General features: G+C 57.4%; 2 protein-coding genes and 1 long non-coding RNA gene across 3 annotated transcripts; 2 read left to right on the forward strand and 1 right to left on the reverse strand.

Annotated features, from left to right (window-relative positions):
* Positions 1-97: 97 nt before the first annotated feature.
* Positions 98-5,452, forward strand: Tedc2 (tubulin epsilon and delta complex 2). The gene is made up of 10 exons (XM_005337789.5): positions 98-1,224; positions 1,310-1,408; positions 1,597-1,667; positions 1,788-2,196; positions 2,665-2,718; positions 3,327-3,420; positions 3,567-3,678; positions 3,773-3,874; positions 4,499-4,689; positions 5,017-5,452. The coding sequence occupies exons 1-10, from the start codon at positions 1,199-1,201 to the stop codon at positions 5,161-5,163; spliced, it is 1,305 nt and encodes a 434-aa protein (XP_005337846.3). The 5' UTR covers positions 98-1,198; the 3' UTR covers positions 5,164-5,452.
* LOC120887269 (uncharacterized) lies at positions 678-10,793 on the reverse strand. Its single transcript, XR_005730423.2, has 2 exons — positions 7,674-10,793; positions 678-5,922 (listed from the first exon to the last, which is right to left on the reverse strand). It is a non-coding gene; the product is annotated as an uncharacterized LOC120887269 (long non-coding RNA).
* Positions 10,794-11,001: 208 nt separating this feature from the next.
* Ntn3 (netrin 3) lies at positions 11,002-13,817 on the forward strand. The gene is made up of 6 exons (XM_078024484.1): positions 11,002-12,330; positions 12,402-12,590; positions 12,680-12,829; positions 12,928-12,978; positions 13,095-13,169; positions 13,415-13,817. Exons 1-6 carry the CDS (start codon positions 11,403-11,405, stop codon positions 13,753-13,755), a joined length of 1,734 nt encoding a protein of 577 aa, XP_077880610.1. The 5' UTR covers positions 11,002-11,402; the 3' UTR covers positions 13,756-13,817.
* The last annotated feature ends 350 nt before the right edge of the window (positions 13,818-14,167 follow it).

Raw genomic sequence — 14,167 nt, forward strand, 5'->3', positions numbered from 1 at the left:
TCACCCTGGTATCTCCTGACTGCACACTTCGTCCTCAGCAATATCCGTGCCCACAGTCCTCCCACTGACCCAAATGTTCCCTGGGTCACTGAATACCTTGTCCACTCCCTGTCCAACACTCTCCCAAGACCAGTACTGCCCAGGACTTAGCAGCAGCGCCTGCCCATGGCTGCCTCCTGGACACTGACTGCTGGCCATTCTCTGAGAAGCTTACCCTCCTTGCCACCCGCTTCCTCCAACCTTGGGCCATCTTGCCAGGCCCAAGTGTGCCATGCTCCAGATCTCCTGTGCTTCATTCCCTATATCCAGATCTCTATCTGATACCTCCCTGGATGTCTTCACTTCATCCCCATGTCCAAAAATGAACAATTCCTCTGTCCCTTCCTTGATCTTAACAAGTCATTCTCACCTAGTCCATGTTCCTGACCCTGTGGTAGATGGTCCTGGGGTCAGCAAGACAGTTAGTGCCTGCTTTAGGGTTGCCTTCAATGAGGGCTGGTTGAGAAAGTCAACAAGCCTGGCGCTGTGGGGCATGTCCGTAATCCCACTGATTCCGGGAGGATTCCGAGTTGAAGGCCAGCCTTAGTAATTTAGCGAGGTTCTAAGCAGCAAAGATATAAAGACAACCGTTAAACTATGGTTCCCTGCAAGAAGTGAAAGGAAAGTGATCACAACACTCAGCGACCAAGAGATCTTTTTGCAGCAGTGCAACAGAGGAGAAAAGAGAGGGGCCCAGCATGAGGGAGTTTTTATAGCCCAAATCTAAGGGGCGTCTGGGTCTGCAAGCTGCCTTGTTGGCAAAAGGGGGTTGAGTGTTCAGCTTTGAGGCAAACAGGTGATAAAGGAACAGACAGAGGGGGGTTTGAGTCCGTGGGCCATCCTGCAGCTAACATTTGTTCAGCCTGCCCTGCAGATAACAGTTCAGCCTGTTCTGCACCTAACAAGAAGAACACGGAAATAGCGCCTCCATCTGCCCAGAAGATACTTCTGGGGTCCGATGGGCCGCAGCCGGGAGCCCAAGAGGAGCGGAGTCCCAAGCAGACCTCTGGGAGCGGAACCTGCATTTTGGGGTGGAACTTGAGGCGGGTCTGAGTCCTAGGCTCAACATTGGGTAGCCGGCAGGAAGGGGCGGATCTTTACGCGGAAGGGGCGGAGCCAGGAGCCGGCGGCAAAACGCTGGAAGTCCAAGCTGGAGTCCATGCTGCCGGCCGACTGCGCGCGCCGGTGGGCCTGGCGAGGCGGGAGCGGGGCGGGCTGGCGCGGGACCCCAAGCCTGTCGGGGTGCTGAGTTGACCATGCGTCCCCCCAGGCTTGTGGCCGAGCTGCAGGGCGCCCTTGACGCCTGCGCAGAGCGACAGCGGCAGCTAGATCGGAGCCTGAGCATCTCCCGAAGGCTGCTGCGGGCCTGGTACGTGGACCCCGGGACCCCCTCAGCCCTTCGGAATCATGCAGAATCTCAGAGGCTGAGAGGTCGGGCCCAGCCTCCCCCTTCCGAGGTTTCGGTTGTCAGTGCCACCCAGTTTACCCTGCAGGCTCTGAGGCGGAGGAGGGGCGGGGGTGGAGTTTGTTCGGGCCACAGATACCCTGTCTTTACAGGGAACCAGCCAGGACTCAGGCTCCGGAGTCACCTCCAAGGCCAGAAAATAAGGAAGAGGACCTGACTTCAGGTAAATCTCGGCCACCCACTCTTTCCCCGTGCAGCCACTGGCCCAGCTCTGGCATGCAGTGATGAGGGACCCATCCTGGAATAGTGGAGAGGACTTCTGCATGATTTTTGGTTTTCACAGCATACACACCAAGCACCCAGGACTTCAAAGAGCTGGAGCTTCTAACCCAGGCACTGGAGAAGGCAGTACGGGTGCGGAAAGGCATCTCTAAGGCTGGAGAAAAAGACAGAACTCTGCGTCTGAAATCTGGACCGATTCCTGCCTCTCCTGACACCACTGCGTCAGCACCACCCCAGGCCTCGAGTGGGGCTGGCAGCCGTGCCTCTGGAGCAAAAGCTACCAAGGGCATCCACCAGCCTAGAAAGCCTGTCAAGGACCACCCTGAGCGTAGGCTTCTGTCAATGGGAGATAATTCCCATGTGGCAATAGAAGCCAGGGCCACTAGCTGTGGACCAGGCCTCAGACATGAACAGATGGCCCAATCAGCTGTTCCTCAGGCAGCAGAAACTTTCACACTCAAGGAGAAGGGGTAGGTTTCCCAGACCCTCACTGGAAAATCTGCCATTTTTATTCGCTCAGACCTTGGCCATCTGTAGGAGTCTGGGGTTTGGTGTAGGGCAGGGCACAGAGCTACATTTGGGAGCCCTGGAGTACCACCTCATGAGGCTCATGCTTTGCAGCTGTCTGGGATTGTACAGGTTTTACATTCTGGAGCCTTACCTGCCCTCTTCTTCCTGGCTATTCACTTATCTAACCAGATGGGAACCACTAGAGGTCTCAGGCCCTCTGTTCACGGTGCCCTCTCTTCTCTCTGCAAGGGTAGTACTGGACTAGGTTGGCTTCCATGTCACTCAGGAAGCCCCTTCCAAGGGGGTCTTGTCTGATAATGACTGGAGAGGGAGAAGGGGTAAGAGACCTCACCACTGATAGACTCTGAGCAGGACTAGCAGCCCTGAAAGTGAGATGAGACTATTTTGAACACTGGCTTCTCTGACAGGACCCTGCTGCAGCTGCCCGCGAACTTTAGGAAGGTGGTTTCCCAGAACTCCCGGTAAGGCTGGGTGGGGCAGAAAACATCAAAAGCTTGGGAATATGTAGGCAAGACATTCCAGTAGGTCCCTCTGCTTTTGTAACTGGGTGGCACTGTCCATCTTCAGAGCCTGACTAGCTAGCACTGCTGCAGTGGTCTCAGGCTCAGTGGCTTTGATACCCTCAGCTCAGCCACTCACAGCTGCAAGGCTTGAACTTGACACTTGGTGTCTCCAAGTCTCAGTCTGTCTTCCCTCCACCAAGTTTAGAGCTAGAGGCAACAGTGACCAGACCTAAACTCACAGAGATGCTGGGAGGGTTAGGCAAATGGTGCCTTTCAGATGTTTGTGCTGTAATTAGTACAGAGTAAGCACCTAGGTCTCTTTTCAGTTATAGTTACCAGTCACTGCTGGTTTCTCTCTCCTTCCTTGAATTCTCTTTAGCACTTCCTAGAGTGGGTCAGCTCTTTCCTTGTCCTGGTCAGTGTCCTCTAGGTTCCCCCAGAGACTCCTGCTGATTTTCAGCAGAAATAGACACCCAGCCTCTGGCCCCTCCTTGGGCAGTTCAGCCCAGCTGGCTGGAATAATGGCATCCTTCTCTGGTTCCTGGGTGCTCTTATGCACATCTCAGCCTATGGGCCCAGCTCAACTCTACACAAACCAGCAACTCCACAGATGCCACTAGCATTGCCAAAGCCCAGTTTCTGCAGAAACTGCAGGCAACTGTATCCTTGCTGGACTTGCAGGAGTGGAGGTGAGGGGGTGCTTACTGGACTTGTAGGAGTGGAGGTGAGGGGGGTGCTTCTGACTCTAACCTGGCAGGACATGGGTGGGGCCTGGACATAGGGGAGTTTCCCTGACCCATAGTCAGTCAGGCTGGCCTGGCCCCAGGCTCAGTGCTGTGGAAATAGAGCTGGAGGCTCAGCGCTTGCGGAAGGCCTGTGTGATGGTGAGACTACGCCTGCAGGAGGAGCTCTCCTCAGGTCAGTGGGGTTGTAGAGGGTGTGTGGAGGGCAGTCACAGGAAGGGTCTCAGAACTGGCATGGACCAAGCCTGCCCTCCCTGACTGTTGAGTAGCCCCTGCTGACTGGATGCAGGAGTACCGCTGTCTGCTCACTCTGGAGGGGCTGCAAGCCATCGTTGGGCAGTATCTTCAGAGGCTGCAGGTGCTGCGTACAGGTGAGACCCTGCCCCCTGCTGCCACCTGTGCTGAGGTCTTAAGCAGGGTCAGGGCACATTAGCCCATCTTGCCCATGCCTTAAGGAAGGATGACCAGTCCTGGCACCAGAGACAGGTAGGCCCTTTCCACCCACACACAGTGTTCTGGGTTCTGACCAGTTGTCCTGTGGGACCAGCCAGCTGTCCTCAACTGCTCAGAACAGGTCCTCTATCCTACTCCTCTCCACCAACAACCTATCAGCCTAAGCAGTTTGCTCATTTACTCAGTTACTGAGAAAGAAGCATTTGAGATACTGGGAGGTGAGTCATGGGGCTTCTTTATCCTTTACATTTTTTAATTGATTGAAATCTTTAAGAGGGAAAGTTCTATCTTCAAATACAAAGTCAGTCTCAAGAAAGTTATGTAAACACCAGTAAGGAAAACCCAGAGGCAAAAGGAGACTTCACAAAGGTCTCTGGCTGCTGTGAATCCCAGGCCACCCCCATGCTCTGCCACACACTGTTGTTTTGCACTCCTTAAAGGCAAGGGAAGTGCCTGGGGAGTCAGGTACTGACCCTTGAGTGAACCCTGGCCCTTGGGCATGGGTGCCATACCAAGAGACCACATATCTCCTGTCCTCGCAGCTGTGAGGGAACAGCTGCCAGAACCATGTCTTGTGGAGAGGCTCCCCCAGGCTTCATCACCCTGTGGAGGTGGAGTGGACCCTGCCTGGAGCCCCCAGCTCCTCCTTTACTCCAGTACCGAGGAGCTGCAGACCCTGGCAACCTTGAAGCTGCGGGTGGCCATGCTGGAGCAGCAGATTCACCTGGAAAAGGTACTTTCAGAGCATGAGTTGGCAGTGTGCAATTGGGCACCTGTGGAGCCAGTTACCATATGGAGGGCTGACTCTGGAGCCACCTGAAGGCTCAGTTTATAAGAACAGAGGCCTGGGATTAGGGTATGATGTTCCTTTTCCAAGATCCCCTTGGAGGACAGGGGTGGGGTGGGGTGGGGGTAAGCCTCAGGCCCATGTGTAGACCACCAGGTACATTGATGTGCCGAATGAGCTGCACAGGGAGAGAGGCTAGAATGCTGAAGCCTGTCCTGGGGCTGCCAGCTGGGGCAAGGCCCCACTGAGACCTTGGCCTTGCACTGCCCCCAGGTCCTAATGGCTGAGCTCCTTCCCCTGGTGAATACTCAGGAGCCACAGGGGCCATCTTGGCTGGCAATGTGCCGAGCTGTACATAGCCTGCTCTGCGAGGGAGGCGAGTGCTTCCTCACCATCCTGCAAGATGACCCTGCTTACTGACTCAATCGCTGGGCCATCTGGAGCCCCACCAAGGCCTCAGGACCCTTGAGCATGCAGGCCTCTTAGGGAGTCTTCTTCTCCTGAAGGGGTGAAATGAACAGGGATTGAAGATAATTTTCCTGGTTTGGTGGATCTGCGGGACCAGAGATACCTATGCCTTGTCAGGAAATCAGAAGTTGCCAGGGGCCTGGTAGAGCCTTTCTTAGCTAGCTTTTTTCTCTTGCTGTAGCTCTAAGCATCTCCTATGTGATATTAAACCTACTTTAGGAAGTTCATATACTTAATCCAAGGTGGGACTTGCTGGGGGTGTCTTTTGTTTTTGTTTGTTTGTTTGTGGTTTTATTAATATGAATGTTATCAAACCCAGGTGTGATGGAGCACATTTACAACCCCAGCGGCTGGGGAGGCTGAGGCAGGAGAATCACAAGTTCGAAGCCAGCCACAGCAATTTAGCAAGGCCCTAAGCAACTTAGTGAGACCCTGTCTCAAAAATAAGAGTTGGGGATGTGGCTCAGTGGTTAAGTGCTCCTGGGTTCAATCCCTTGTACCAAAAAAAGAAAAAAGAGAATGTAGTACCAAGTGAAGCTGGGCAAGGTGATGCACACATGTAATCCCATGGCCTTGGGAGACAGAGGCAGGAAGATCACAAATATGAGGCCAGCCTTGGCAACTTAGTGAGACCCTCTCTCAAAAACAGAAGGACTGGGAAGTAGCTCAGCAGTAAAGCACCCCTGGGTTCCAGCTCCAGTATCCGCCCCCCTACAAAAAAAAAGAAAAAGAATTTATCAAGTGAATTTATATATCAAGAATGCAAATATTCCTTCTGCATAAGGGAAGGGGCAGGACCATTCAAGGTGTTTTTGCCCCAGCATGCCTGAATGTGCCTGCCCCCTCAACTTATTGGAAGATACAAAAAAACCTTCAGCTACCATTACAGAACAGGCCAGCCACTCTGCCCATTGCTACCCCAGCTCCATCCCCACTGTCTTATGATGCCCCATGCCAAGCACCTCCTGGTGCCAATGCTGTATTAGGTATGGGATCTCCTGTCTTCCACTTAGGCTCCATCGGGGAAGAGGACCTTTTCCCCTCCCTCCCTCAACTGTCATGTCCTCTGAGGCTTCTCCATCCCCTGTGGAAGGAATCATCACCTCCCCAGGAAGGGAGTAAAGGGTAGAGGTCAGAGGGGAAGCCTCTGCAGCCACAGTCTTGGGTCTAAGGCTGTGGAACGTTTAGCCTGATTCTTAGACTCTGAGCCTCAACTCCCCAGGCTGTTCCTGCTTTCCTAGTGGGTAGTGGTCATTCCACTGCCCCGTGGACTGGCATGAAGATCAGTGAGCTGAGCTTGTCTGCAGCATTGGGCAGACGCTGTGCTGGTCACCCAGGGCCAGTATACATAGGTGGACCTTCACTGAGCCCTGACTATGTCCCTTGGAACTCAGGCCTAGGCCCCTGGTGTAGACAGCTCTGGAGCTTCACCACTCTGGGCCAAGGATGAGGCCCTGCAACAGGAAAATACCAGCCTCTTCCCCAAGAGACCCAGGCCCCTGCATGCAGCAGGAGAGGAGGCACATGACACCTGGCGAAAACTAGGACTGTGGCAAGCTGGATGAAGTGTGCAGGGATGAGACTGGACCTACAATACCATGGTGACAGCTTCCGGTGGCTCCTTGACCTCCTGCAAAAGGCCTACTTGTAACAGACCCAGTGGGCCAGAAACATGCTCTGATAGGCAAGAGACCAAAGTAGAAAATGAGAAACCAAGAGCTTTATTGCATTGAGGGGTCCCTCCAAGGACAGAACCCCAGGGGAGGGTGAGCCAAGAAAGGAGGAGAGCCTGAGGGACTGCCTGCCCCCTGTAGGCTGGTGCTCAGGCCCAGGGAGCACCTGTATCTTACCACCACCCCTTAGCCAGCCTATCCCTTCTGTTGCAGCCTGCAGAGCTTATGTCCAGTTTCTGACCTGGAGCACTCCTCAGTCCCCAGGATGATCCCACCACCACAGCTGCTGTCCACTCCAACATCAGTTTCCATAAGGGTAGTCTACCCAGAATTATTTAATCAATGGGTTCATTTAATTGTCTTTTTTTTTTTTTTTAAAGTGCTGGGGATTGAATCCAGGAGTGCTTGACCACTGAGCTTTTTTAAGTTTTTCAGACAGGTTCTCCCTAAATTTCTGAGGCTAACTACAATTTGTAATCCCCACACCTCAGCCTGCCTCTTCACTGGGATTACAGGCTTCTGCTGGTTCACTTGGTGTGTTATCTGTCTTTCCAACCAGAGGAAGGCACCTAACCAGGCTCTGTCGGTAGCCCAGTGAACCTGGATTCAATGAGCCACCTGTCCTAGGGCCAATCCTAGACACTGGTGGTTTTGGATCATTAGGGGGAGGGGTGTTTGAATAAGCCTCAACACAAAGGATACTCGGCAAGTAAGAGGCACCCCTTCTGGATTCACTCCTGCCCACTCCATCCCCCCCCCCCCCCAAAGCCAGGAGGAGGCAGAACTCACCGGTTTCCCTGGTGGCGTCACCGCATCCCAGCCCAATCGGCTCTGACATGGCGGGCCGGGACACGAGCCACCCTCCGAGGAGTGCCGGCACTACCCACCAGTGTGACCACAGCGTGAGCGACATGAGCGCGCCTGAGCCGGATCCCACCCCCCTGGGCCTTGCACATCCGGAGATGCCCGGGGCCCTGCGCGCGCTACTCTTGGCCACTGGCGGCGCCGGGGTCTCGTGGCCGCGTTGCGTCCTGCCCTTTGGCGCAGTAGCGGTGCTGGCCGGTGTAGCCGCCACGACCATCACCTTCTCGCTGCGTGGACCCCGCCTGGACCTGGCCCAGGGCGCATCGTTGGCTGCTCTCGGCGTGGGCCCCGGGCTCCTGATCGCTGCCTTCCTATGCTGGCATGCTCAGCGGCGGCGGCGGGCTGGGCATCGGGAGTGGGAGGGAGCCGTGGATGCCCTGAGCCCACCCACCCCCCACCAAGGTCAAAGCGAACCGGCTGTCTCCTCCCTCCAGGTCGCAGAAACCCCTTCTCCACACCCTGTCTTTCTGGACCCTTAGAAAGCCTGAGCGGAGGGGGCTACGGGTCATTTCCCTCCCCGCTCCCTGTCCAGTCTCCATCCAGTCAATGCTGCTTCTCAGCGTTTCGCTTGGCGCGCAGAGCAGGCCTTGTTGAGAGCGGGACGGGCCGGAGCCTGGGCGCACAGGGCCAGAACCTGACATACAGGGTGCGGGGCGTCAGAACGTGTACTCGGCTTGGCGTGACCAATCTCCATTGGGGGTAGGCCCAGCGTGCTAAGTCCTCTCCAGGGAGCCATCTGCTTTCTGTGCCTGGTTGGAGCCCCGCCAGGCATAGTAGGCGTTCAATAAACGCACAAGACTAGAACAAGTGGTTTGCAAGCATCTGGAAGGGACAGTATAGTTCCTAGGTTGTGATTAGTTGTCAGTTCCCTGGGATTGTCAATCTCCTCTATCCTTTCTTCTCAACCTGTGGCTTGAAGCCAGGGGCTGTCATTCTAAGTTGCTGAAGCTGATGTAACAACCAGAGGAGTTGCAGGTGGGGGGAAGGGAGACAAGGCAGAGAGCCTCTTCATTGCTAAAGATGGCCTGAGGACCATAGAAGTGGAGGATATGAAAGGCCCCACCGTCAGGGACTGGGACAGGTGGCTGCATCCATGAAGAGCAATGAGCCAGGCCTACCTTGGGGGTTGAGGGGAAAGCTTTCCCCAACTCTATCACATCATCTGCCAGGGCAGCCCTAGAAGGCAGAGGAGAATATGTTCGGAAGGCAATTCCAGGGAAGCGTTCTGTAGCCAGCAGCCTCCTCCCTGGAGACCTGGTAATGCAATAGTCTTCTGGGCTCCAAGCCTACCCTGCTGCTGTCTGATCAGGGCTGTCCCCCAGGAACTTACTTCCACCTACACCAGAAGCCACCAGATGTCTACAGATCCCAGTCCCAGCTTACAGGGAGGCTGAGCTGGAGACAAAGCTGGCTCTACTCTTAAGCGTAGCATGAAAGGCTGTTGCCTCCTAAGTTCTGATAGCTTGGAGGCTCTGTAGGTCCAAAGACAGCAGGATTTCTTAGGAGACTTGTTCCAGGCCCAGTGGGATCCCTGTGCTAGGCCTGGGTCTTCCTTTCCCCTGACTTGGAATGATGGATATCAGCCCCCATACTCCCACCAGGGTGCCTTCCATCCCAAAGGGGTTGGGACTTGGGACTAGAAGAGTCTTAAAAGAGTGTGTCTATACAGGTGCTGGTTCTGAACTTGAGTGTAAGCCCATGACTACTTGTTGTAAAGGACACATTTTTATTGGGAAGCTAAAGGGCAGGGCCTAAGGGAGAAGCCAGCAGTACCTCCAGCCCCTCCAGCCCTCCAAGCCCAGTCCATCCACCCCTCATTCCCTGCCCACTATCTCTGTATCAGGCTTAGGAAAGAGCCTGAACCAGGGAATCATTTACTCCAGGAGTCAAGCCAGGTGCCCATCACTCTGTCTTCCTGCTTCTCCAAGTCAGGCCTCCTGCTCCCTCTGCTCCTTTGGCTTGCCCTGGGAGACTTCAGTATCCTTTAGCTCCTTCTCTCCCAACCAGCACAGGGTTTCTGATTCTCTTCTTTCTTATTCTCTGTCTAGTAGGAGTGGCAACTCAGCCTATACAAACATGCCCAGGTGGCCTCTTCCACCAGCTGCAGGTCTGGTCTTGGGTCAGCGTCTCTTCTGAAACTGAGCATTCAGATCTTGGGGTTGCTCCTACGTCTACTGCATTGGGGAAAACCTCCAACCTTCCCTGGAATGTTTGGCCCCTTCTGTCAAGGACTTAAAGGTGGTAGAGAACGGGGTCTCTCTGTCCAGAGTGAACCCTGGTCCCTCTTAACTGGGGCCACTCAGCTGTAGCTATATATCCCCAACTGGTATCCAGGCCACCCAGCTGGGCTTGTTACCCTGCCAAAACCTACTATGATGTAGGCCAGCAGGCTCACATTCATTTTTGACCATTTTTCCCCCATTGGTCAAATCCCACTCTACATGGTCCTCAACAACTGACCAAGTTCTGTAACACCCCTGTACCTGAAGCTCCCATTTTCTTCCTGCCAGCTCCAGCTTATGGATCCATCCTGATGAGGCCACTAGATATTCATAGGCCCAGGAACGTTTGGGCATGAGTTTGGTGCCATCCCTTAGCTCAGCTCAGGTGGTCCCTGATTGAGCTCCTGGCTTAGGCCTGATATCTGTGTGCTTGTTAAATCCTTCCAGCAGCTCCACAAAGCAAGATGAATAACAGGCATTTGGCTGATGAGGAAACTGGGAGTCCTTATTCACACAACCAGAAATTGGAGCAGCTTGGATTGAAATCAGACCTGAACTCAACCATGGGTTCCTTCTACTATAGCAGACTGCTGTTTTGGGGACACCCAACAACCAGCTAGCCACACTTGATTTCCCTACCATGGGGAATACCCAGGTCCATGCCTGCACGATGGACTTAAGGGAGGAGATGGCCCAGACCCCAGCCCAGCACGTGGCACAACTCAAGGAGCAGCCAAAGCCTGGCTCCAGGCCTGGGACCCTACTGGGTGGTCCTCCCTGAGCTGCAGGGCTGAGCTGCCCCCTCCAGACCCCTCCCACTGGCGCATTCCTGGCTCCCCAGCCCCTCCCTCCGACCCCAACCCCCTCCCCTCTTGGCCCAGCCTACGTCTGAATCTGCTTCTGATTCTGGCTGTGCCGATGAGCCCCCCTCCTCTCCCCTCCTTTCCCAGCCCGAGCAGCCCCGCCCCCGGCTGGGCCCAAGCTCGCTCCTGCTGAGCCCCCCACCCCCTTCTGGCACAACTCGCCCGTCCTCGCTGCAGTCGGGAGGAGGCGGCCAGGGCGCCCCAGGCCCCGCCCGCCCAAGGCCCTTCCCGAGGCCGGGAGACCTGCTCTGCCCGACCCTCGGTGGGTGAGTTCGAGCATCGAGCGGCGGGCGGCGGGTGGGGCCTCCGCTGGCAGAGGCACCGGCAGCGGCGGCGACGCCTGTCATCGCTCCAGGCCCAGCAGGAGGACACGCCAACATCCCCGCTGCTGCGCTCGGCCCGGGGCGTGCTGCTGGCTGCTGCCACCTCTGGGCCGGGGCTGGGGCCGCCCAGGGGCTCTGCTTGCTCCGTACTGTGAGCCCGGAGGGCAGTCTAGGAGAGGGCTCTCTCTCCCCAAAGGCCAAGTCGTGGGTCTCCGACTGGCTGGTTGACCCACTGCGGCTCCGGCCATGCCCAACTGGCCTTGGGGGCTGTTGCTGACCGCGGGCACGCTCTGGGCCGCGCTGAACCCCGGGCCACCGGCGTTCGTCGACCCCTGCCATGATGAGGGGGGCGCGCCCCGTGGCTGCGTGCCTGGCCTGGTGAATGCAGCCCTGGGCCGTGAGGTGCTTGCTTCCAGCACATGTGGGCGGCCTGCCACTCGGGCCTGTGACGCCTCGGACCCGCGGCGGGCACATCCCTCTGCCCTTCTGACCTCTGCAGGGGGCACAGCAAGCCAGCTATGCTGGCGCTCTGACTTACTGCATCGGGTACCCCTCAACGTGACCCTCACAGTACCCTTGGGCAAGGCTTTTGAACTGGTCTTCGTGAGCCTGCGCTTCTGCTCAGCCCCGCCTGCCTCAGTGGCTCTGCTAAAATCCCAGGACCATGGCCGAAGCTGGGCTCCGCTTGGCTACTTCTCCTCCCGCTGTGGTCTGGACTACGGCAGACCACCTGCTCCTGCTGATGGTCCTGCTGGCCCAGGGCCTGAGGCCCTCTGCTTCCCAGCACCTCAGGCCCAACCTGATGGTGGTGGCCTTCTGGCCTTCAGTGTGCAGGACGGCAGCCCACCAGGCCTGGATCTGGACAGCAGCCCAGTGCTCCAAGACTGGGTGACCGCCACAGATATCCGCATATTACTCACAAGGCCTGCCAATGTGGGAGACACTAGGGACTCAGAGGCCATGGTTCCTTACTCCTACTCAGCCACTGAGCTCCAAGTGGGTGGACGTTGCAAGTGCAATGGGCATGCCTCACGGTGCCTGCTGGACAACCAAGGCCACCTGATCTGCGACTGCCGGCATGGCACTGAGGGCCCTGACTGTGGCCGCTGCAAGCCCTTCTACTGCGACAGGCCATGGCAAAGGGCTACGGCCCAGGAAGCACATGCCTGCCTTGGTGAGGCCTTGGAGGGTGGCCTGGGGACCTTAGATCAGGTGGGCCTGCCCCTGACCCACCTCTCCTTGCAGCTTGCTCCTGTAATGGCCATGCCCGCCGCTGTCGATTCAACATGGAGTTGTACCGACTATCTGGGCGCCGAAGTGGGGGCGTCTGCCTCAACTGCAGGCACAATACTGCGGGTCGCCACTGCCATTACTGCCGAGAGGGCTTCTACCGTGACCCAGGCCGTGCCCTGAGTGACCGTCGTGCTTGCAGAGGTGAGCCTGCCACCTGCATGTTTTCAAACTCTGGTTTCCCAGAACCCCAGATGAGCTTCTGACAAGGACCTTTCCATATCTGCCCTCAGCTTGTGATTGTCACCCTGTTGGTGCGGCTGGCAAAACCTGTAACCAAACCACAGGCCAATGTCCCTGCAAGGATGGTGTCACAGGCCTCACCTGCAACCGCTGCGCCCCAGGCTTCCAGCAGAGCCGCTCTCCTGTGGCACCCTGCGTTAGTGAGTGACTCTGCTCTGCCCCAGACACCTCTGCTCCTGGCTGTTGCCTATTTGTCCAGTTCACCTCATCAAAAGTCTTTTTCCCACCCTCTCTGCAGAGACTCCTATCCCAGGACCCACTGAGGAGAGCAGCCCTGTGGAGTCACAGGGTGAGTGGACACAGAACAGGGTCCGGATTGGTCTGACCTTGGAGCAGGGGGCTATGGGGCAGGGGGCAAGAGCGGAAAGGAGGGGGAAAATCGGCCAGCCTCCGCCTTCCCCCTAGACTGTGAGTCACACTGCAGCCCTGCCCGTGGCAGTTACCGCATCAGCTTGAAGAAGTTCTGCCGGAAGGACTACGGTAGGATACCCCAGCCCTCAGTCCCCACCTCGCCTCCAACCCTACCTCTCCCCTTCGTCCCTCGAGGGCCCCCCAGTACAGCTGGCCCCACCTTTCCAGCCCTTAGTGTCCTCAAAGTGATATGCTTCCCTCCTGCGGGTGACCTCTTTGTGTCCTCACCACTCCGGGTGGGCGCCCTGTGCTTCGCGCGCCCGCCCGCTTCCGGCGCCGCCCCGCCTAAGCCCGCCCTCTTTCCCTCCTCGCAGCCGTGCAGGTGGCGGTGGGCGCGCGCGGCGAGGCGCGAGGCGCATGGACACGCTTCCCGGTGGCTGTACTCGCCGTGTTCCGGAGCGGCGAGGAGCGCGCACGGCGCGGGAGCAGTGCGTTGTGGGTGCCCGCCCGCGACGCGGCCTGCGGCTGCCCGCGCCTATTACCCGGCCGCCGCTACCTGCTGCTGGGGAGCGGGTCGGGGGCCGCGGCGGGGAGCCGGGGACCTGGGCTCAGCGCCGCCCGCGGAAGTCTCGTGCTGCCCTGGAGGGACGCATGGACGCGGCGCCTGCGGAGGCTACAGCGGCGCGAGCGGCGGGGACGCTGCGGGGCAGCCTGAACCCGCGGGCGGGGCGGGGCGGGAACTGGGCGCTACTGGGACATCACGGCGCACGTTTTCAGTGCCTTAGCCTTCGGACGAGTCTTTGCTCGCGTCGCCTGCTGGGTCTGGTCCCCGTCCTTCGCCTCCCCCGATGCCTCACGCTTGTGCGGCAGAGGGATGCGGAAGCTGCAGTGACACCTCGCCCTCCCCCGGAGATTTGGATGCTCCTTGGTGTGTCCACCCTCACTCTGCCCTCCCCGAGGGGCAGAGCGATGTCCGATATCCCCATAAGGCTGCAAACCCCCTCACGTAGCTTAAGAACCCTCAGGGTCTGACATCATCCCTAGGGCCACTGCGATTCAACCCCTAGATCCCAAGATCCGCCAGAGAGCGCTGCGACCTCCCCAAAGGCACCGTGGCCACCCTAGAC

This window comes from Ictidomys tridecemlineatus, chromosome 10 (genome assembly GCF_052094955.1).
Source record: "Ictidomys tridecemlineatus isolate mIctTri1 chromosome 10, mIctTri1.hap1, whole genome shotgun sequence".
NCBI classification, from domain to species: domain Eukaryota; kingdom Metazoa; phylum Chordata; class Mammalia; order Rodentia; family Sciuridae; genus Ictidomys; species Ictidomys tridecemlineatus.